The sequence below is a fragment of the Stegodyphus dumicola genome, chromosome 1 (assembly GCF_044657685.1).
Source record: "Stegodyphus dumicola isolate Sdum_Otavi_A_Nest chromosome 1, ASM4465768v1".
Lineage (NCBI taxonomy): Eukaryota > Metazoa > Arthropoda > Arachnida > Araneae > Eresidae > Stegodyphus > Stegodyphus dumicola.
This window is the reverse complement of record NC_140768.1, coordinates 158,690,959-158,716,121: the sequence shown is the minus strand read 5'-3', so window position 1 is coordinate 158,716,121 and position 25,163 is coordinate 158,690,959. Positions and strand designations below refer to the sequence as shown.

Here is a 25,163-nt window from a genome sequence, read left to right as displayed (position 1 = left end):
TACCCGAGGTCGAATCATTGGGAAGTTGGAGGAAGGCCGCAGTGTGACAAGTGTGGCTGCAGAGTTTGGAATTGCTCACAGCATCGTTTCACGACTTTGAAGGCAATTTCAAACTACAGGAACAGCTATCTGGGGGTTTAGTGGTGGGCGTCCACGAGGAACCACAACCGCAGATGACCAGTATATTGCCTTACAGGCCAGAAGAAACAGGCGGCAGACAGCGGGAGAAATCGCTAGTCACATGACACAGACGACTGGACGGCTGATATCGCGTTTTACCGTGGCCAGAATACTGCACGGTGGTGGTCTGTTTGCACGACGCCCTGTACGATGTGTACCTCTAATGCCTGCCCATCGGAGAAGGCGTTCTCTGTGGTGCCGGGAACACCAGAATTGGAGAGACAATGAATGGGGACAAGTACTCTTTACAGATGAGAGCAGATTCAGTCTGAGTCGCGATTCTCATTGCATACTCATCTGGAGAGAGCGGGGAAGCCGCAATCATCCTTTGAACATCATTGAAAGGGGCAGGTATGGAGGTGGCGGTGTTCTCGTTTGGGGAGGCATCATACTTGGTAGTCGTACAGACCTTCACATCTTCGATGCAGGTTCAGTCAACGGGACCCGTTATTGTAACCAGATTCTTCTTCCATTAGTGCGTCTTTTTAGAGGCGCTATGGGTCCGCAGTTCCTTTTCATGGACAACAATGCATCATGTCATCGCACAGTAGCTGCCGAACAGCTCTTAGAGAGTGAGGATATTGAACGTATGGATTGGCCGGCACGATCTCCGGATCTCAATCCTATCGAGCACGTATGGGATTTTCTAGGCAGACGCTTGGCAGCTCGTACCTTACCACCAGTAACAATTCCGGAGCTTCGATTGGCGCTGCAAGACGAATGGGCAGCAATGCCTCAACAATTCATTGACACCCTCATTCTCAGCATGGGCAGATGCTGTGAAACCTGCCTAGCAGTCAGGGGAGATCATATCCCCTATTAAAGACCGGATGTTTCTTGCTGGACACCCATCACAGGGATGTTTCAGCTTTCAGTTGCATTGCGATCCACGCTTCTTTTTATCCCTCTGATTTCTCTTTTAGTATGTGTTGCTTACATTACTCATGTCCTTACGTATTGGGGATCTTACAGTATTAAATGCGTTGATTTGGAAAGCTTTTGTACAAAGTTGTATTGAAAAAACCGTCTCGTCCTTGATTTTTGCACACCAGTGTATAAATAACACAGTTAAATCTGACTGAAAGTAAAAGACTACAAGGTAGTGTTGGATTAATTAACAAACTATGTGAATGGATACCTGAGCCAATTTGCTTAATGGAACACAACATATTAAAAAAATAATTTAAGTAAGCTGTTTACCTGATGCTAATATTATACGTAGGAGCAACAGAAATGCTTACTACTTAATGTACAGAAAAAATTAACTTGCAAAACAGATCCCATTTTTATTGGAATAGGTATGCTTAGGCTCATTTTAGTTATCACTGCTTGCAAAATAATTCTTATATGTATACAGAACAAAGTCTTTAATCCGGAATGATCTATAATCCGGACCTCAAAGCTACAAACTTTCTGTGCATGCGTATATGCGTTTAGGAATGCATATAATACCTTTACGCACACACATGTGCGTTTACGCATGCACGTTTAATGTATAACGGATGGTATAAGCTAGGCTAAAATTATCTTATTATCTATTTCAGTTAAGGTTGCAGATTGCATTGTTCCTTAATCTTCTAATTGGATCCGGATTATTATTTTTTGCAGACTTTTAGAGCAATTTTATAAAAAGTAAACTTGAATTTTCAATTATATCAAAAAGAGTTTCCGCTTCTAGAGCTGCCAGAGGATCTACAAAGTGAAAGCATGTTTCGATGTCCATCAAACAAAAAGTGGAATTGCTACAAAAAATGGATAAAGGCATGAAGAAAGTGACAGCCAGTGTAGTGAAAATGAAAAAATTTCAATTGACAAGTTAATCGGTATTCTTGGCACAGCAATTACAGGACTTGAACAGTGGAACTTTGTAACTGAACAAGAAATTTTGTCTGTTTATAGAATTAAAGGGAAAGTAGTAGCACATAAAACAAAGCAACTTAAACAACTTACATTGAAAGAAATGTTTAATAAAGTAAATAAATAAATATTAAGCTTTTGCTTTTAGTAAACTTTGATACCCTTTAGATCATAATTGCTCTTTATTTCATAAATTACGGTTTCATATTTTTAATTTTATAATTTCTGCATGCCATCTTACCAGATTTAAATTGATGATCTATAATCCGGAATTGTTGAAGACCCGACGAGGCCGGATTGAAGACTTTGTAATGTATAACACACAATGAAAATATTCAATTGTTTAAAAATTTTGCTATCATTTATTTAATGCACAAAGTAAATTTTTTATTATAATTAACAACAGAATTCTGCTAATTTGCATAGCTCTTACCAAGAGTTGTGTGGATTAGTAAAATTGGTATATTATAAGCATTGCTGTTAGAAATTTTTGAGCACAAGTAGCAGGAGAAAAATAAAAAAAGTAGCATGGGATTTTGTTTTTGTGATCTTGTAGATATGTGAGCTCTCTTGATCTCTTATCCTCTCTTGAAGTTATCGTAAACTCCATTTCCGTTAGTTCTGTAAATAAAAAAATAATTTGATTTTTAGTCTTTTTATTACGAACATTTTGACGAAAATCCAAAAACTATATTGCCATTTTTCCATTGTTTAAATATGTTTCTTCTTTTAATTATTTCTTAATTCATTTAGGCTGTTATTTTGTAGTTAATTTGTTTATATGCTATGCTTACTTGCATATTTCCCCCTTCCCCTTTTTGTACTAACTTTACTATCTCAACAGAAAAGCAGGCAAAATACGTGGTGTGTAATGTTTCTGAATAGATGGTTTAAATGATAAACATAGCATATTAAATAGCACACCTAAAGACAAATTAATATTATTCTATTATTTATTAAAAAAAACTTAGCAGTTTCAATAATATTCTCCTTACTTAAAAAAAAATATTTTACTATTTGTGCATAAATTTTAAATAGTTAACATAAATCAGAAGCTTCTAAATCATACGCTGAAATAAACTAGGGGGAAAAAGAGGTGAGTAAATGCAGTATGTTTTTAAGTGCTTCCTCATACATGTATTATTAACACAGTTATACAAATTCTTTTCACTTGGCGGTTTAATTCTTTTTATTCCTTGTTTCTTGCTTTACATAAATTGTTAATACTTTCCTGTTAATTTTCCATTCTGACTGTTGAACTTGCTTCACTTCATCAGATTCTGATTACTAAAACTGTTTCTTTACTGTTCAATTTCAATACTGTTTTAATGTACATGAAATATTTTACTATTCGTGCATAAGTTGTTACCATAAATTAGTTTTTAAATTATATGTTGAAAAAGTAAGGGAAATAAAATGGCATTTTTAATCACATATATGGATGTTTGTAAATGCATCATGTCTCTATGGCTTTCACCAATCATTTGGATTTTTGCCATGTGATGCGGAGAGTACACAACGGTACCTGAGGGTTACTACTGAACAGCCATGTCTCTATGGCATGGGGACACTCTAAATATGCGGCAAGCCAAAAGTCCTCTCAAGGTTGATAATAGGGGAAAAGGGAGGGAAGACACTCAGACCTGTCCCCCAGGGTGCTCTCCATCAAAATTGGAGGCAAAACTGAGCTAAATCACATTGTCACCTGTAAGGTGCTCAAGGCTGTTGCCAACCACAGGCATAATCTTGCGCTCCTTGACATGAGGAATTTCGTTGGCTTGGGCTGACTATAAGTCACACAAGCAAGCATTAGTCAACAATATAATAATATTCATCATGCATTACCTCCCTTTTTTTCAAGGATGATTTTGATTATAGTATTATGTGTATATATGTTTACATTCCCGTGTTAGAATGGCGCCGAAATGGATGATGTAGTTTCGATTTTAAACATACTTTACAAACTCAATCACTCCCGGTATATTAAAACCAAACTGAATACATTTAATAATAAAACATTATATGTAAACATTTAGTAATAATTCAGCAATACAGATAAGCTTTAATATAAGAATTACAACAGTTACAGGTCAGCTACTCTTTTAGCGACCAAATTCTACGAACGACAAATCTCAACAGCGTGTTGCCAATGCAGGGCAACGAAAAGGTTGAAATTAATTTAATAGGTGTGGAAGTGAACAATATATGTTGAAGTATATGCAGAAGTTTCAACTATTCTTGGGCAATCATGATCATGGCCCATGTGTCATGCTGAATTTGTACAATTCTCTGGCACTTTTTTAGTGAAAACAGATTGCTGTGTATATAAGAAGACAGCAAAACAACAAGATGTCTGTATGTCTGCGATGGAAAAAGAATTAGGCAAAAAAAAAAAAAAAAAAAAAAAGAGAGAGAGAGGAAGAGGTTGCACTGGATCCATTGTTGAAATAGATGTAAAGATATCCAAACATATGTTCCTGCACAAGGTTGAGCCTCATCAGTGGCTAAATAGTTAAAACTACTGAATACTGGTAGTTTGACCCAACTTCAAACACTGATAAATGGGTTGGCTGCAAGTTAGTTTTCCCAACGTGTAACATTAACACAAACCAGTTTTCCTTAGAATGTCTTTCAAGAATGCATTCTTTCCTTTAGTCAGATAGCCTTCATATGCTTTGTCATATTCAAATAACCTGATCTTTTCAAAATCGTGAATAAGATTGCAAATGCTTTGCACCACCTTCGTGACTTTTCAATGAAGGTATACATAAATCAAGAAGTACCAAATAAATAATTAGACCTTTTTCTTCAAGAATATTATTCTTAAACATTTCTTTTATTGCCTCTGATTATACTCGTATGATTTTCCACTTGGGTGGACATATAAATACCTTATTAAAACTCATGCATGTGAGAATAGTTTGTTATATGTATCTCATATGTGCTATTTTCCACTTGAATGAGTGTTCATGTGTCTATTTAAGCTACTGCGATATGAAAATGTCCTTCCACATGTATTACATTCATGTGGTTTCTCACCAGTGTGAATATACACATGTTCTTGTAAAGCACATGGATATGCAAATAATTTAAAGCACACAGCACATTCATGTTGTTTCTCATCCGTGCTTTGCTGTGTAGTATTTGCACACACACGTGCATCAACACTGGTGTGGATACGTAAATGTGCAACTAAGCGCCACTTTTCTGGAAATGACTTGTTACATATGCTACAAACATGTGGTTTTTCACTGGTATGCGTAAGCATGTGTCTGTTTAAACTACTTAGATATCCAAAAGGTCTTCCACATATATTACATTCATGCGGTTGCTTCTCTTGGTCAGTATGCACTATGGGAAATTCCTGCTGGGAATCACTTCTAAACACAAATGGTTCTTTATGTGTATGAATACGTAAATGTTTGGTTAGACGCCACTGTGTAGGAAATGCCTTCCCGCACATATTACATGCATGTGGTTTCTCGCCTGTGTGATTATACATGTGTCTCTTTAAGCTCTTAGGATGTGCAAATGTTTTGGTACATACAGTACACGCATGTGGTTTTTCACCCGTATGTGTACTTACATGTGCCTTTAATCCATCTACATATGCAAAGGACATGCTGCACATGTTACATTTGTGTTGTTTCTCACTTGCATGAGTTAGTCTATGTTGATTCAAGGCACCTTTTTGAGCAAACGATTTGCAACATATATCACAGAAATGTGGCTTCTCATCAGTATGAATCTTCATATGGTACTTTAACACACTTGTACATGAAAAGGATTTTAAACATATTTCACATGTATGTGGTTTCTCACCTGAATGGATATACATATGCTGCTTTAAGCCCCTCCTATACGCAAATGACTTAGAACATACAGTACATTCATATGGCTTTTCCTTTGTATGGGTACGCATATGTACATTTAAGGCTCCTTTACATATATATGACTTGCAACATACATCACACTTATACGGTTTCTCACCTGTATGAACACGCATGTGAACTCTTAGATGCTGTTTAAGCTTATACGACTTCTTACATATATCACATTCATATGGTTTCTCACCCATATGAGAACGTATATGCGTACTTAAACTGCGCAGATGAAGAAATGCCTTACCACACATATCACAAGTGTATTCTTTTTCACCATTGTGAATACGCATATGTTGTTTTAAGGTAACTCTCTGTGCAAAGGACTTCAAACATACATCACACGTATATGGCTTTTCACCAGTGTGGATGTACATATGTTGTTTTAATGTATTTTTACTTGCAAAAGTTTTCCAACATACACTACATTCATGCAACTTTCCTGTATGAATGCGTTTATGCCTGCTCAAATCACTTTTATATACATATGACTTGGAACATATATCACACATATATGGCTTCTCTTTGTTGATAAGCATGCCTTTTGATATTTTAAACATCAGAATATTAATGCAGCTGTTTAAATTTGATGTTTTCAAAATGTAGTCTCCCACATGCAGTTTTGTTTTTGCTTTGGTAAAAGTGATTTCTACATGAATTCATTTCCCTGTTTCAAGTATACAAGTGCTAATTTAGCATAGTTTATTATGTAGAAGTAAATAGTTAGGCCTCTTGCTCACAAGTTTTTTCATTCACATGTGTAAAAGTTTACTTTAAATTCTCTTATTCTCTTCCACAAATGTACAGTTTTCTATCTTAAACATAAGCAAGCAGTTCCAGTTCATCCAATGTTACTCACAATACCGGCATTACAAGTCGGATATGTTATAATATCGCCAGTCATGTACATCATTTACTACTTTTCCCATTTATACACACAGACTCTTAAATATTGCTTTTATTTAGAAGTTGCTATATCACACACCTAAGTTTTTTTGGGGAGAATACGTTTAAATATTCTTCTTTAAACTCACACAAAAACATTTAGAAATTGCATTCAATAAGCGATACAAACTTTCAACCTCTTAAATATACTTTTTCAAACATTGCTTAATTTATTTTATGTTTCCAGATTTGTTCCTATAAAGCACATTTTTAAATAATTTTATGTACACAAAACTGGTAACTTAATGGATGTACACAAAACCTACAATCTAAATATTTTTAATGTTACAACTTTCCATTGACCACCAAACAAATGCCGAAACTTTACACACAAAGTGAATAGATGCCTTTTGTTGCACCCGCCAAGTCTTTCAGCACCGATAGCCAAAAAATCAAGCATAGGTGAGAAGGAAAGGTATATAGAAAGGGGGGCAATTCCATATTTCAGAGGAGAGTAAAAAGGAACTTCGTACATTTTATACGAGTTCGAAAGGCCAGGAAGAAAATATGGGACAAAATAAAGTAAAAAATAAGGGGCCCTAAAGTAATGAAGAGGGAAAAAATTTATATTTATAATTTAAAAAAAAAGGGGGGCTATAGAAAGAAACTACTAAGAACATATAAAGAATTTGAGTTTCAGAAAGCAGCGCCTCCTTTTACTCTGTATCACGTGAAGAACATCAGTAAAACAAAAAGACGAAAGTAAATGTCAGGTGGCCGCCATCACTCGACGAAAAAGGTGAGTGCCTGGTTGAAGGTCCAAATCAGTGATCTGAAGAATCTAGTATAAGTAAGAAATGTTAAGGATGGAGAATGTCAGATGGATATTTGTGCTTTTCTCTGGGAAATGGAGAACATCTAAGAGAGTTGATGCATTAGGATGAGTGAGAACTGAATAGAAGAAATTTCTGGCAAGTTTTTGTATATAATCTTGAATTGTATCTACTTTGAGATCACGGTGGATATAAGAATTTAGAATGAACCATGACGCGTTGAGGATCTCTCTGAGTGCTTTGTTTTGAAGAACTTGGATGTGTTGAAGGTGAGTTTTGGCAGCGTGGCCCCAGACAGGACTAGCATAGAGTAATGCTGGTCGAAGTATAGATTTATATAAGAGGAGTTTATTAGAAACGGACATATGATTTCTTCTGCCAAGAGGTGGGTGTAATATTTAATAATTTGTAAATGGTAACATTTAATATTTAGTAACTTGCAATTGGCAACACTTGGGATACAGATATGAAATAGAACTATGCTGGTATTGCAGTTCTCTGTGATTATACATTCTAAGATTGTAAATAAATAGTTTCTAAAAGCTAAAAGTGTACCCTCATAATAATATATGGTGTCAGGAAAATTTGGCTTTCAAAATGGAAAGTTTAAAACCACCAGAGCCGATGAAATTTGATGGAAATCTAGCTTCAAATTGGCAGAGATGGCTGCAAACATTTGAAATATATGAAGTAGCTAGTGGATTACATAATAAAGAAGAGAAGGTAAGAGTTAATACTTTTCTTCATGTAATAGGAATTCGTGGTCTTGAAATATACAACACATTTCCTATAGAAGAGGGTAAAGAAATTAAATTAAATGAAATTAAAACAAAATTTACGGAATATTGTATTCCTAAGAAAAATATTACATATGAAAGACATTTATTCTTTACTAGAAATCAAACCGCGTCAGAAACTATAGATGAATAAGCAACTGACCTTCGAAATAAAGCTAGAACATGCGAGTTTGCACAATTAACGGATAGTTTAATAAAAGATAAACTTGCTTGTGGTATTAAAGATGATGTAGTGAGAGCAAGATTGTTACATGAAACAGAATTAACATTAGAAAAAGCTCTTGATATATGCAGATCTGCTGAAATAAGTGCACATCAAATGAAAATCATAAAAGATGAGGAAACTGCTGTAAACTTAGTGAAAAAGAAACTAAGTAAACATAATAAGAATATCTACAAAGAGGTAAATACTGATAAACAAAAGACAAAAGTTTGTTCGGTACTATTCGGTTTCGAGGGCCGTAAAAATTCGCCAAACTATTGTTGATGCCAATGCTGCCAAAAATAATTGCGGCAACCCTAATAATTGCGGCAACAAAGGAAGTATAATAGTAAATAACTATCTAAGATTGATGTTTTAATTTAGATGAAAGGTTAATTTCATGTAATACATTTTTATTATTATAATTTTTATGAAAAAGGCTAAACATGACTGAATGGAAACATAAGAGTAAATAATTATTTCAGATCATTATTATAATTTATATAAAAATTACTAAACATAACTGAATGGATACCTGCATCGCTATTTCGCTATCGACGTATCGCTAAAGCATAATTTCATCTCGTTGGCTGTTCAAACGTAATTTTCTATAATGAATGATGCCTTTTCTTTGAAAATATTCTCCGTAAAGTGCAAAATCGCTCACGTATTTCTTTGCCGCTTTTTACGAGGGTAAAACAATTGAATTTTTGTCAATTTTCTTTTACTTTTTAAGTGAAAATATGTCGATGTGTACATAGATAAAGTCAAGGGTGTGCGCAGTGCCATTTTTGTGCCATTCTAGATTTTTTTTAAGTGAAAATAGGTCGATGTGCACATGGATACCGAGTATGTGCAATTCTTAAAAACACTTCAAGCAGTGGGTGATTCTGGACATTACCCAAAATTCTATTGCCGACTTTCCGTCACGGGCAATTCCCAAATTGTTAAATCCATAGGATATCAAAAAAGGATTTAAAAATTAAACAAATATGTCAATGGCGTCTTAAGAAATATATAATTATATAAACTTACGCAATCTGAAATCAACGCGTACGCTAGATTTGGCGCGCTATTAAATGGGCGCGTTTGCTAGATTTGGCGCTTTTGCGCATACATTTTCGCTGCAATTTTTTTTACGGCCTTCGAAACCGAATAGTACCGTTTGCTCTAAATGTGGAACATCTCATGAGTATCGAATGTGTCCAGCATATGGAAAAATCTGTCATAAATGTAAAAAGGCAAATCATTTCGCGAATCAGTGTAAAAGCTATATAATAAAAATTGAAGCAGTAAACAAAACAGATAGACAAATTAAATTAATAAATCATGACTTTGAGGAAGAGTTAGAATTTTATGTTGGCACATTAAACCTTAATTCAGATAACAAGGAAGAGAAATGGACTGTTGACATTAATGTAAATAAAAGTAAACTAAATTTTCAGTTAGATACTGGAGCAATGTGCAATGTTATTTTTAAAAGCTAAGCAAGTGAATTTAAGAATTTCTAATTTCTAAGCAAGTGAAATTGCTAAATGTTCCGATACAGAAGTCTGAAATTAAAAGATTAATTACATTCTCTGGGAATAAAATGGATACTTTAGGAAAAGTAGTACTTAACTGCCAATATGGAAAAAATTATTATGTTGCGGAATTCCAAGTTATTGACAAAGAAGTACCTTCTATATTAGGATTAAAATCATGTTTGTAACTAGGTTTGATTCAGAAAGTAATGTCTGTTTACACTGAAGACTTACTGGAGGAATACAAAGATGTATTTGAAGGCTTAGGTTGTTTGAATGGAGAATATAAAATCCAGTTAAAACAAGATGTAACACCAGTCATTCATCCTCCAAGAAAAATACCCATAGCTATACGTGATAAAGTTAAGAAAGAATTACAAAGAATGGAAAATTTAAATGTTATTGAGAAAGTAAGAGAATCAACTGAATGGGTAAATTCAATGGTCACAGTTGTCAAACCGAACAAAATAAGAATATGTTTAGATCCTAGAGATATAAATAAAGCTATAAAACGAGAACATTATCCGATGTTAACCATTGACGAAGTTGTCACTAGAATGCCTAACACAAAAATATTTTCTGTTTTAGATGCTAATAGTGCTTTTTGGGAAATCCAGCTTGACGGAGAAAGTAGTAATTTGTGTACAGTCGGTCACAAAAGTATTCGAACACCGGTACCCTATCAAAAAATGACAGGATGGCGTTTTTTCTCTCTTTCCTTCGTGTCTTTCCATCCTAGGTGTTTGGAAGAACGGGTCATGACCGCTTACCCCGCCTCTCACTCTGTTTGAATGGGGACGCCATTTTGAGAAAAGCGGACGCTCCCATTTTGGAAGAACGGGAAATGACCGCTTACCACGCCTCTCTCACTCTGTTTGAAACGGGAAGCCATTTTTGGGGACTTTGGACGTCTGCAACCCGCTGGTTTTTTTTTTCTGAATTCGGAAAACCATTTTGGAGGAAAAAACGGACTCTCTGATCTTGGAGGATTGGGGGAAATGGACGCTGTACAAGATTTGTCTCTCTCTCTGTCTCTTTGAATTTAGAAGGTATTTCGGGACCTTCTAACCTTGGAAAAGGGAAATGAACACTCTATATACCCTCTCTCTCTCTTTGAATTAGGTAGCCATTTTGTAGGATTCCCCCCTTAAACTTGGAAAACTGGACTGGAAATGTACGTTCTACACGATCTCTCTCTCTCATTGAAATGGATCACCAGTCTTTTAGACTCCCTAACGTTGGAAAAAAAATTTAAAAAATGAATGCTCAACACGATTTCTCTCTCTCTTTGAAATGGGTCGCCATTTTGCGACTCATTCTACCCCCAAACTTGGAAAAAAACTGAAATGAACGCTCTACACAATCTCTCTTTTTGAAATGGGTAAGTCATTTTTTTAAGGATTCCCCCCTTCTAACCTTGGAGACTAGAAATGAACGCTTTACATCCTCTTTCTTTGAATTAGGTAACCATTTTGAAACTCTCCTATCTTGGAAAACTGAAAATGAACGCTCTACACGCTCTCTCTTTGAATTGGGTAGTCATTTTGGGATCCTTCCCATCTTGGACAATGGAAAAGGAACGCTTTACACCTTCTCTCTCTGAATTGGGAAACCACCAAGATTGGTATATATAATTTATTTTATTTTATCATGACCCTCTTACAAAAACAATTTTTTTTGTTTACAACATTTCCGATGTGATTTCAGAAACGCAACCCCATAACAGTTGAATTTCATCCGAGGATAATTGATCTAAACAACTTTTGACCCACCCATCCGTATTGTTTCCTTCTTCTTCTTCAGGATCCTCCCAACTTTGTAAGTCCATATAATCTTTCCATACGGGAAAGGCTGGATCCTCCCCAGATTGTCTTGAAACTCTTGGAGTCTCTTTGGGATGAGTGGGAAGATCCACGATGTCTGAACCCGGCTGAGATTCTATTTCCATGACCTCTGGACACGTTGGAACTTCTGGACCCGACTGAGATTCTATTTCCATGACCTTTGGACACGTTGGAACTTCTGGAGCCGGCTGAAGTTTGACGACCTCCACGATCTCTGGAAAAGTTGGAGAAGAAAAAGAAGATGTTGGAAAAGGTTCTGGACACGTCTGAGAGAAGTCCAAAAGAGGCTGCTTGTCTGAACCCGTCTGCGAAGAAGAAGAAGAAGAGGATTCCAGGTTCTTGGATGAATCTTCTCCGTCAGGCATGTTACGATAAGTCGACCGTTTTTTAATCGGTAATTTTTCTCTTCTTCCTCCTCCTCCTCATCTTCAATGGTGATGATTTCGATTACTTTCCGCTGACTCGTTCCGGGCCAGGACGGTTTGATCCATCTCCAATTATCATCTAAAGTAGGGATGGGAGAAAGTGGCCGTGGGTCCTCTCGAAACATCGAAACAGGCGTTTGAAAAGGAATCTGTTTTTCTATTTGTTTCCAAAGCGTCCACGGGCATCGATCCACGAGAAAGAGGCTCTTCTGGATCGTGAGGATGAGGTAGCACGTTTTCGGAGGGAGGACATAGTTTTGGAAAGGTCTTAAAACATCTTTCTTAAATTTCGTCCTATCGGCGATGTTAAAACTTCTTTCCTGGAGATGGAGCGACGAGGATTCGTAATAGACGAGGGGGGAAGCTGTGGTCTGAACAATATGCACTTCGTCCTCGGCCGTCGTTATGACTCTAAACGTAAAATATCCTTTCGTGAGAAAAATATTCCTCCATCGAAAACTCATGCGGGGATCCGTATACCTCCGATCTGTTTGAATAGGCTGTCTCAAAGCTCGATTCACCCGGTTCCAAGATATGGGAGATTCCTGTTTCGTTTGTTGAGATTCGAATAAATTCCTATACAGGTTTTGAACGAGCAGGTCGGAGGATTCGACATCCTGCTTGAAAGAGAGGATGTCTCGATAGGTGGGTAGATGTGGAATAAATTTCGCACAATGACATGCCAGAAAGATTTTCAGGTTTTTTCCCTCTACACCCGAAATTGGTTGAGTCGGAAGAACATCGAACGGCGACATGGCTCCTAATGGAAAATCATCTCGCTCAGTGCTCTCCGCCTTCTTATATATATATATATACACACGCAGCATCTCTATGACGTCATAGTTTCATTCATTTTTTTGTTTATATATATATCTCTATCTTTTTCCAAGAAATTCTTATCTCCCTGACCTATTTTTTTTTGTTGTTTGAGTGGGTTGGAATGCAGAAGTGAAAGTCATCATGAACCAACCATGAACTTCCCCAATTTTTTTCCAGTTACCCTTTCTATCCCAAGGACATCCAGAGATATAGAAAGAGAGGAAGAAGGGGGAGAGGGAACTCTCTCTCTCTCTCTCTCTCTCTATATATATATAATAGAAAAAGGAGAGCCAAACAGTTGTGTATGTTTTGAAGGAGAAGTCGATCATCATGAAGAATCCTCAGCTCACCACATGTATCCCTTTCAAATATAAAAATTTTGAACTTTCTTTTTATATCATCCAAGGAGTCCTATACTTGAAAGCCTCCGATTTTTCAAAATGTTCGGGGTATCATATCGTGGGGAGCTACCACAAGATGCGGCATCACTTTCTGGCCGACGAAAAAATTTTCACGGCTCGTGAAATTTCAACTTTGGATTCACAAATTTTGTCGATGAAAGGAGCCAAATATCATTACACGTCTACCTTTCTAACCCTCCCGCAAATGAACCATATCATGAATCGTCTTGCGAAGAAAAAGGGAATTCTCGTTCATTTTAGCGATTGGTTGCACAAATTTCTGCATGAAACTCTCTCGATCGTGAGGACTGGGAAGAATCCATATTATATTCTCGAGAACAATCATCTGAACGAGACCACGACTTTTCAAAAAATTATCGAGCAAGAAAATATAGAATGGTTGAAAAGTTACCCTATCTCTCTGACCGATGATGAGGATGAGAAAGCGGGGGAGCCTGTGCAGAAGAAGAAAAAGTCTATTCTCATCCATGAGGACGAGGACACGAAGGAGTCTATTCGGATTCATCTCCTTCCTTTGTCAATCCCCCTCGAGAACGAAAAATCAATCCGTTTATCAAGACCCCTCGAGAATGAGGAAGGACCTGTCCTCCCTTTGTCAAGACCCCTCGAGGAAGAGGAGGGACCGCTCAATATCTCAAAACAGGATTCTCCTATATCTCTTGAGGATCCGAGAGAAATCATTCCTAATGAAAAACAATGTAGGGACGATCCTCAGAAAACTTCCTCTGATGAAACTAGGCTTCTCTTCCAAAAACGACTCTGCAATAATAATATAACACCCTCTTCTTCTCAACAGGATCCTAGAGAATTTGCAGATAAATGCATTCAAACCAATCCCTTTATAGTAACCCTTTTGATTGGAGAACCTCTGTCTTAGCTTTGGAAAAAAAATGAAATTCCATAATGTTTCTATGACAGTTTAGGAAAAAAGGGAGGAGATGGGAAGTTAAAAAAAAAAACTTGTGAAAATCAATGGGTATATCTGGCTCAGAATGAAAAAAAAAGTAATAAATAGATCAGAAAGAGCTCATTCTTAAAAAAATGGCGCTGTCTTGTCAATCGAAAATCGAGTCGGCTGGGAAAAAAATTTAATTAACTTTACCTCCCCTATTTTGGTTCGAATCAGGTCTCAACATGTTTCAACATGCTTCTAAAGCAGATTTCCAAGAAAGAGATGACTCATTCTTTTCTTAGAAATCTATTTTTAGAAAGGAGGAGACATCATTCCCAGACAAAAAGGATATGTCGTTAATTTTTATAATGTCTAAAGACATCATAAAAATTTTTTTTTATTTATAATCTGAGCCAGAGAAGAGAAATTTTTTCCCCAGCTCTCAGAAATATTCCCCAGCCGACTCGATTTTCGATTGACAAGACAGAGCTATTTTTTTTTAAGAGTGAGCTCTTCCTGATCTATTTAAAAAAATTCCAAATTTCGCTTCCAAACCATCGATGCTGTTTGCTGTTGAAGAGGTCATGTTATATATATATATATATTTTAGGAGTTCTGTCAAAATTGCATTGTGCCGGATCCATCTTGCGAATTTCTTCTCTGTGTCTTTAAATAATAATGATATCGAACCGCTTTTTGTAGAGCGCAATGGAAAAAACCTTTTGTGTGGTTAGGACAATTCATGCATTCGATCCCATTGTATTTGAGAATATCTTGCGTCGATCCCGAAATGCGACAAATGGATCTTTGCAACCATTTCTCTAAAAACCGCCGTTTCGTTTCTCCTCGCACCCAAATCACGGAAAAGGGTTCCGTCAACATCGTTAACACCACCCATGGAAAATAACTGTACGGAATTTCTCCTTCGTACCTTCGTACGGGTTTAAAAAGCAAATACCCCTCGAGAAGTGCCGTCTAACGTGACGTAAGCCAATTCTTTCACAATAAAGGATCCTTGAGAATCGTATAAACCTTCAAAGTCGAGCACGAGTTCCATGTTGTCTTTTTTTCTTTTTCCAAGGTGACCTTTATTATTATTTATTTATATTTTTTATTAAGATGCGCACGATAATATATTGGGAAAAAATGTAACCTTTTTCCAGAATTCATATGACCTCTCACGTGCTCCCTTGCCTATCCCTCTCTATAAAAGAGGAGATCGCAGAGAGGATGGATGTCACTCCCTGGTTGTTAGCCTGGACATTCAAGGAGCTTTCGACTCCTTATGGTGGCCGGATATATTAAATGTCCTGGCTACCATGGGATGTCCGGCTGATCTTCAAGATCTTATACGCAGCTATTTAAGCAATCGTTCTGTTCAAATCACCACCGATGCAGCCACCATCCAATATGAACTGACTAGAGGATGCCCTCAGGGCTCCTGTTTGGGACCTTTACTATGGATACTTGTCGCAAACTCGATTCTAAGGGATCTGAGTGGCCACCGAGACTGTAAAATTATCGCTTACGCAGATGACTTCCTTATTATCACACGAGGGAAATCCAAACTCGAAAGCACCACACAGCACTACCTTGATATATTTGGAGATTGGGCCAGAGCTCATAAAATCACGGTTTCGGCCTCTAAAACTAAAGCCATAATTATTGGAGCCCATAGGCCTTTGCGGAGGAATCCCTCCATTAAAATGCAGGGTTTGCCAATCAAAATAGTTAAAGAATTCAAATATCTAGGCCTTATCATAGATCATCGTTTATCTTGGCTACCACATCTTAAATATGTTAAATCACGCACTCTACAATTAAATAATAATATCCGACGAACTGCCACAGCCTCAAATTACAAAAAATGCTCCTTAACCTGATGCCATCAATAAGACCAACACTCACATGGGTACCGGCACATACTGGAATAAAAGGTAATGAAATAGCCGATTCATTAGCAAAGGAAGCAGCAACGAATACCAATTTAACGGAACAATATCTTCCACTTCCAGGATCATATCTTAAGCGCACCACAATGTCAAAACTACTTTCAAAATGGCAAGACAGGTGGTCTATGTCCCCCACGGGACGCCGCACCTTCAAATTCTTTCCAAAAGTCAACATTCATACAATTTCTTCGTCCTCTGCATTAACCACCTTTTTAACTGGTCATGGACCTTTCCCAGAATATCTCCACCGGTTTGGACTACGGAACAATGACCTTTGCACATGTGGACAGAGAGGTAACCCGGATCACTATGTTTTACTACCTGTCTCTTGCCCATTTACATCTAATCTGCAATTTCCAAAACCAGTGGACAGATATCTACCGGAATGGACAAAACACCTACTATGTCATGCTGGAAGCCAGAAGAGGCTATTCCAGATAATTCAACACTGCAAAGATCATTATGCATAAATTCACATCTACACTGCACTTTCAAGAGTGATTTGGAGAAATATCTACCGGATGAGACAAATTACCGACTATGTTATACTGGAAGCCGGAAGAAGGTTATACAGATAATCCCTTCTGTAATAATCATTCTGTTTGGAGATATAAGACTCTTTAATGCTTCCAGAGGACTTTCGTATGATTAATAAGTACCAGAATATGACTTTTTCGATATACTTTATTACAAAATTATTTGTTAAAATTGTTCTTTATTTGCATTTTGTATATAGTTTTTTTTTGATTGTTTTTAAGTATTTATTTCTTTATATTATATATTGTTTATTTATTTTTTTTTTGTTATTTCATATATTGTATTTTGTCATATGTATATCTAATTTTGCAAAATGTTCAACCATGTCAAGTCTGTTACATACTCCTTGCTCCTGTCTGCAAGATGAATGTTATCACCTCACTGTGACTGTGTATTCATTCTTTGACTTACTAAATAAATGCTCGCTGGCCTGTTGGCACGTTCCACTGGCTGTGGCGGCTGCTAGTGGTAGATTTTTTCCACTGAACGGGCATTACACTGCTTGGCTTGCCTTAGGTCAGTGGCCTGTTCAATGGTGCGAATGGTGCGAATTGTGCCGAGAACAAGGTAAAGAATTTTCGAATTCATTTGAAGGAGGGCAGTTACGTTCTCCGGAAACTACACTCTTACACCCCAGAGAACAAAACCGTCGAAAAAGAAGAAGAAGAGGAGGAGAAGGAGCCGGCGGTGGAGGAAGAAGTGTACGAGGTCGAGGCTCCCCAGGAGAATCCTTGTGATGATGATGAGGAGGAGGAGGAACAGGAAGAGAAGGATGAACTTTCTACGAAACGTTTAAATTGGGACGCTTTAGAAACCCAACAATATTGGTGTCAACCTCTATCCCACCTAGATGTGAAAGAGAATCCTCAAGAGTACTCTTTGTGGTCTTCTAAAATTTGGTCTTCGAGAGATCCCCTGAATGTTCATTAATGGAAGAGTAGGGGGCATTTTTTTAAACTTTATATATATATATGTAAATCTCTAGAAAAAATAATAATAAAAAAAGAGTTTCTTTTTCATGATGTGTTGATTTTATTTTTTCAATAACTCCACCAAAGTCTATACAACAAGAAGAAGAATCTTCCAAATTACACAAAACATATATATATATATAGAGAGAGAAAAGATTTCACAACCATTCATGAATCCCAATCTCTCACACACACTCTGTTCTCTAGCTAATCCCTTTTTCCTTAAACTAAGAGAGACGATGAGTACCGAGGAAACCTTAACAGAACAAGTGGAAAGGCTTTCAAAGAGATTAGAGGAATTAAGACAGGACCGGTTGACAATTCCGTCGGCTAAAGAGGAAACGGTCATCGATTTCAACAAACCGCTGTTCTTTCACCCCCTACCCCAAAGAATGAGACAAGTGCACTCGCCATGGAAGAGTTCCAATGAAACACAGAATGCAACTCATTTGAGTAGTTCATTTCAACACATGAATATTTCATAAGTATTCCCCCCCTAAAGTGTAAGGAAATGGGATCAGTCTTGTTTTTCTCCCTTTCCATCGTTGGACAAGAATGGAAAGCAATCTCTATTTGAGGAGAGGAGAGAGAAAGAAAACCTATCTGAACGGTCAACACAACCTGTAGATTCCTAAAAAACATTTCTATCCCAAGTGACAGGATGTTTGTTCTACAACGGCGTATACTCATCTAAAGCGAAACTGGCAATGTTTAATACATAAGGGAAAAGCTATTTTTTGAAAAAAAATGGCGTTGTCTTGCCAATCGAAAATCGAGTCGGCTGGGAAAAATTTCTGAGCTGGGAAAAAAATTTCTCTGCTTCAGATGTAAAAGAAAAAAAAAACTTTTTGTTAATTTTATGATGTCTTAGACATCATAAAATTAACTACATATCCTTTTTTGTCTGGGAATGATGTCTCCCCCTTTCTAAAAATAGACCATGTCTCATTTTTTCCAAGAAATAAAATTCCAAAAAATGGGTTAAATCTATTTTTAGAAAGAGGGAATTTTATTCCCAGAAAAAAAAGTTGAAGATCGTTCATTAAGTTCTTGGAATTATTTTCTTAAAAATTGGAATGATTCCAATGGATCAGGGAATGATTCCAAGAATGGATCATAGTCTATTTTTAGAAAGAGGGAGACTTCTTTCCCAGAGAAAAGAAGGGAACAGAGTTAAAAAAGTTCTTGGAATTCTATTCTTAGAAATTGGAATGATTCCAAGAATGAGTCATATCAGTATTTTTCTCTTTCCATCGTCGGAAATGAATGGAAATATGTTTTAGAAACATGTTGAGATCTGATTTGAAGCAAATAAGGGGAGGTAGAGTTTTTATGATGTCTAAAGACATCATAAAAACATCATAAAAAACAAAAAAAAAGCAAAAAAACATCATATTTTTATGATGTCTAAAACATCATAAAAATTAACAAAAAGTTTTATTTTTTTTTTAAATCTGAGCCACAGAAATTTTGTTTCTCGGCTCTCAGAAATTTTTCCCTGCCGACTCGAGATCGACAAGACGTCACTATTTTTTTAAGAAATGAGCTCTCCCTGATTTCTCTCAGTATTCAAAGTTTCGCTTCAGTTCAGTCTGTGCTAAATACAAATTACTACATTGTGTATGGAAAGAGATTTTATTCATCCATCCCCATTTTTGGAGAGTGGATTTTTCTGTTCTGTTAACGCATTTTTCGCTGTGTAGAACCCATTTCTGTCTATTGCTCTTCATGAAAGATATGTATCCATTGACTTCCCATGATCATCCTCTCATAGCCAAGATTGGATTCAAAAAGTTATCGAAAAAAACTGGGTTGAGTAAAGGAAAAAGTACATTGGATAAGACCATTTTATTATTTCTTTTCCAATGTACCATTTCCTTCACTCAACGCGGTTTTTTTCGCCTCCTCCCTGACAGAACGGGAAAAAAAACGAATAGGAGGTCCCGTATATCATCTAAAAAATATCATCCCTTTTATATAGATCGCGTGATGCCACCTCTTTTCATCATGATTTCTTTTTTTTAGAGGGGGGGGGGGTTCAATGATGAAACTCCAATACAGAGGAGAGTTCATGATGGGCTTTTAAAAAAGTGTTTTCCTTGGTGTAAAAATATCTCTGCTCCAAAGAATTTCAATAAGAATATAAAAAACGGAAAACGGGGGGAACGAATGAGTCCTTTTAAATATTTCTCTCGTTTGGGGAAAAATGTTCCGAGACTACCCTTTTTTCTTTCGAAACGTCCAACCAGATTAGGATTCCTCCCCCCATCCGAGGTGACCTTTCGAGGACAATTCCTTCGGGATTCATAAATCATCTGTTGTGAAACGGTGACCCAGACGAAATCGAGATAAACCAGTCCTGTGCGTTGTTTTGTGACTTTAACGCGATCCAAGAAAGATTTTTTTATTTTTTTGGAATATGGGGGGAGGATCATGAGAGGAGTTAAAAAAACACAAAAAAAAAAAAAAAAAAAAAAAGTTCTCACGACCCTTCCATATCATATCATCTTCATAAACATAGTTTTTATATCAAAGTGTTTCTTTCATCACGATCCCTTTAAGAAAAAAAAAGGTTGGAATGACCCTGACATTTGGATGGGGGTCGCGATTACGGTTAGATGTCGCACGAGTATAAAAGCGTGTGTCCTCCGCGAGATTTCTTCAGAACAGAAGACGTGAACTGAGCTGGTAGGTCTCTTTTTGGCCTATGCATATGTGTATATATAGAATCGATTTTATTCTTTACTTAAAATCATCCTCAAAATTCATTTAAAGAACGATATGACTTAAAAAAGTTTTATACTTTTCTCTTTTTCTAGATCTTCCCTGTTATATATTTTTTTGGAGATTCTATTTTCCTCTTTTGTGGGAGAAATAACCGTATTCATTTTTTTTGTTCATCGTCATGGAGTGTCAGATAACTTTATCGTGCTCGATCTAGAGGGTTTCCAGTCCTACAACCACAAGACGGGCAAATATACCTACATTTTAAAAGAATTGGTTTATGCGACAAAAGATCTTTTGACCGTGGGATCGTTGACGTTCGGACCTCCTCAACCCTTCAACCAAATGAGTGCTATAAACCAAAAGACGAATGACTGGCTGACCCGAAACCGACACGGAGTTCGTTGGAATGAAGGTCGTATTCCCTACAACCATTTAGCGCCGATTCTAGAACCGCTCACTCACACCTTCTCTACGATTTATGTGGTAGGATGTCAGAAAGCTAAATTTTTTGCTAAAGTCTTGGACTATCAGAAACCCGTGACGGAAATTTATGTGCCAGGTGGAATCATTTGGAGGTACCGAGGAAAATGTGCCCGACATCATCGAATGCGAAGATCGTTGCATTGTGCCGAAAACAAAGTGCGCAATTATCGGTGGCACATTATAGAAGGGGATTTCTATATCAATCACATCCATCCAGACGGAATGGAGGAGGACGAAGAATAAAAAGAGAAGTAGCCCGAAGAGGGGGAAGATCCTCTGCGAGCTTTTGACAAGGCCTACGATGAGTTGGAGAAGAATCCGTCTCCGAAACGTGCAACAACATCCTCCAGAAATGGGAAAATCTGGCAGGTTCTCATGAGCCTCCGGAGATGAACGCTCCTTCCTCTTCTTCTCCGCCTATTTCTACCGAGACGGGGGGTTGGGTAGACCTACCTGAAAATATTCCTCATTACGATCCAGCAGCCTGTTGGGACGACGAACCTCCCAAAGGATCATCTTTAGAGGATCCAAAAGCTACGCAAGTCAAGACCACTAAGACTTTATCAGAGTGTTGGGACGATGACCGAACGATCCAGCAAAATGCTCCAAAATTCACTGCGACTCTGTCAGAGTGCTGGGATGATGAAATAGAATAAACGACCCAACCCAATGGCCCGATATCCATTGAGACTCTGCCAGAATGTTGGGATGATTAAATAGAAGAGACGGCAGAGAACTGGGATGACTGTTGTCAAAAATATTTGAATTCAAAACAAGTAGGGGAAGGTTCTCCGCTTTCACTATTTTTTTATGGAATGGACTAAGAGAGGCGAATCAGAAGACCAAAAAAAATGGGTCTTGGAAGGAATGAGTGCTAATGCATTCTATTCTTTCCGAGACCCATTTTTTGGGGTCCCTCTCTCATCCAATCTTGGAAAAGAAGTTTGGCATATTTTTTTGGTACCCTGTATATAAATCCATTCATCAAGAGGTGAGTCATCTGTTTAAAAAAACAGATGAGTTCAAAATTGGGAGGGAAATCTTGAAAATGTCCTCCACTTTAGACAAATTCAAATCGCCCTCCAGAAAATATTTGTGTAGGAATCTGTCTTGAACAGCTCGCAGTCATGTGATGCGAAAAACTGGGAATGTTGAAAAATGTAAAGAAGCGTCCATTCTTAAAAAATATGGTGCTGTCTTGCCAATCGAAAATCGAGTCGGCTGAGAAAAATTTTCTCTAGCTTCTTAAAAAAAAAAAAAAAAAAAAAAAAAAAACTTTTTGTAATATTTATAATGTCTATAATTATAAAAATTAACTACCTTCTCCTGTTTCTCTGGGAATCATACCTCATCCCTCCTAAAATAGATTTCTGAGAGAAGAATGAGTCATGTCTTTCTTGGATATCTGCTTTAGAAGCATGTTGAAATATGTTGAGACCTGATTCGAACCAAAATAGAGAATGTCAAGTTAATTTTTATGATATCTAAAGACATCATAAAAATAACAAAAAGTTTTTTTTTTTTTTTTTTTTCAGCCAGAGAAATTTTTTTCCCCGGCCCTTATAAATTTTCCCAGCCGACTCGGATTCATTACACGCGACATGATTCAACTCTTTCTAGAATAAGCTCTCATTTACCTATTTAAACCATTCAAGTTTCACTTCAAATCACTCTGTGTTGTTCAAACAGTTCGTAAGTTATCTATTTTGCAAGTCATTCCAAACATGATTATTTTTTATAAACAAAATCCAATCTTGGGAGAGAAATAGACTTATATATATTGTGTTCACCTTCCAAGATTGGCTTAAAGAAGTGATAAAAAAATGGGCCTGGAAGGGAAAGAGTGCATTGAGAAAAAAGGACCATCTTTTTTTTTTTTTTTTCCTCAATGCACCCGTTTCCTTCCAGACCCATTTTTTTGCCTCCTCAAAACACTCCTTCTTTTCTCCTCCCTCTCTTGAGAGGGATTGAAGAAAGAGGCTAGATGTTAAAAAGTTCTTTTCTTTTTTCTGGGGAAAAAAGAAATTTGGAGGAGGAACATTTTTTGTTGTTGTTGTTGTTGTTGTGGATGCTTTTTTTAGAAGGTGATGACTTTCGAGATATTCAATGACACCACCAAAGGATCCGTTTGAGTCTCGGCGACCTTTTCTTCACCAGGGTCAGTTTGCGATTGAGTCGTTGCATATTGTTTCGGATAAGCAGAAGGTTCCGTCATGCCTGGATGCGGCGTTATATAGCGAACTCCCAGGTTCCACAAGGTAATGAAGGGAAAAAATTCTCCCCGGGATAGAGCAGTCGGTAGACGGGCATGTTCGGAACGACTCGAATCAGAGACTGAGTTAACACACTGTACACCCAGGCCAGAAGTTGATTGTTCCTAAGATTCTTTTCGGCCAGGTAAAGCATCTCTTTGTAGCGTTGCGCGCCTCCAACCTGCACGCAACCAAGAGGTGACTGTTGAAACTGGAAAATAGACAGAGTCTTGCTAAGGGTTTAAGTCCCTTTTTATTCAACTTAACCCTTAGCCTGTCGAGTGATTTTCTGCGAATCCCTTTAAAACTGTCGCTAGTTTTGGACCGAACTTCCCGTAAAATGTCGCGAAAATAACCCTAAACCTCTGAAAATTGTCAAGCAGTTCTTTTGTTATTTCCCATCCCTCCCAGAATTTTACTTCAATGATTCCGCTAAGTGAGATTGATTACTAAATATTGTTCGGTGAGCTCTCAAGAGAATTGCAAAAGGCTAGACTCTCCGTGATGACCGTCTTAATGCAGCAGGGGTACAGTTGCGAAACTTAAAAGTTTCCTTCCCTTAAACAATCTTATCTCTACATATCTTCTCTACATATAATAAAAGAAAGAGTCTGTCTGTGTGTGTGCCTTTCGTTCGCGCTGCGCGTAAGCTAATAGACCCACGGCTACGAAATTTGGTACATAGGTACATCTACACAAGAGCCAGTGCACTTCGAAGCAATTTTTTCGAAATTCGAATTCGAATTTTTTTTATTTCATGTTTTGTGACGAAATCGTGTCATTTTGAAACATAATGGGCTATAGGAAAGCGAGATTTTACTCTACACACTCCATTTTCACATCATCATGAAACGTAGGCACTTAGCTATTTTAAGAACTTAAAATAAATTTCGTGTTTTAATAAATCGATTAAATACGAATTTATTGAACAAAGGGAACTTAACACTTTTTCAATGGGATTTTTTCTAAAAAAGTTTATTTTTAAAAATGTACAGTTTATTTTTCTTTGATTTTTGGACACGTTAAACTTTTATCCTTGCGAATGCTTTTACAAAAAGAATTTTGGAAAAATGATAATATTTTGTATTTTTAAAAGATTTTTTAAATGAAGCTTCCGAGTACACTTCTCACATCTCACATCTTTAAAAATGTGATTTTGGCAACAATTTTCCTGTCTTATTGTTGTTGATAGATTTTTGATGAAATCGCATCATTTTGAATAGTTTTATTCTTTTAGAAATATGGGTTTGGCAACAATTTTTCATCGTATTTCTTATGTTACTGTTTTTAAGAGATTGGCCTATTTCATTGTCATTTTTATATAAATAGAATATATTTTTATTGATTTTTTTTTTGATAAAGTTGTTCTGTGGAGTAAAATTCTGCGCGGAATTTTATGTTTTTTTAGTTGCTTTCATGTTATTTTTTCCTTATTTCACTGTTTATAAGATATTGAAAAGTTTTGCATGATTTTTGTTCTTCTACGGAAAGTTGGTTAATTTTTTAATTAGAATAATTCATATTTGTATTAAGAGATATAGCTTATTTCATTATAATTTTTCCCTTGAAACATAAGATAAAATATCATTAATTATACTTTGCTTTTTAGAATTTTTTGTTTTTTTGCATTCCTTTACTTTATTTATTGCTCATTTCACTGTTTTTAAGATATTGAAAAGTT

The 25,163-nt window shown here is 36.7% G+C and overlaps 1 protein-coding gene across 1 annotated transcript; it reads right to left on the bottom strand.

Moving 5' to 3' along the window:
* Positions 1 to 2,972: 2,972 nt before the first annotated feature.
* On the bottom strand, positions 2,973 to 7,209 carry LOC118204032 (uncharacterized). The gene has a single exon (XM_035376348.2). It carries the CDS (start codon positions 6,476 to 6,478, stop codon positions 4,982 to 4,984), a length of 1,497 nt encoding a protein of 498 aa, XP_035232239.1. The 5' UTR covers positions 6,479 to 7,209; the 3' UTR covers positions 2,973 to 4,981.
* Positions 7,210 to 25,163: the final 17,954 nt, after the last annotated feature.

Coding starts and splice junctions, on each gene's coding strand:
- LOC118204032 (XM_035376348.2), bottom strand. CDS start 6,478: ATGTTTAAAATATCAAAAGGCATGCTTATCAACAAAGAGAAGCCATAT.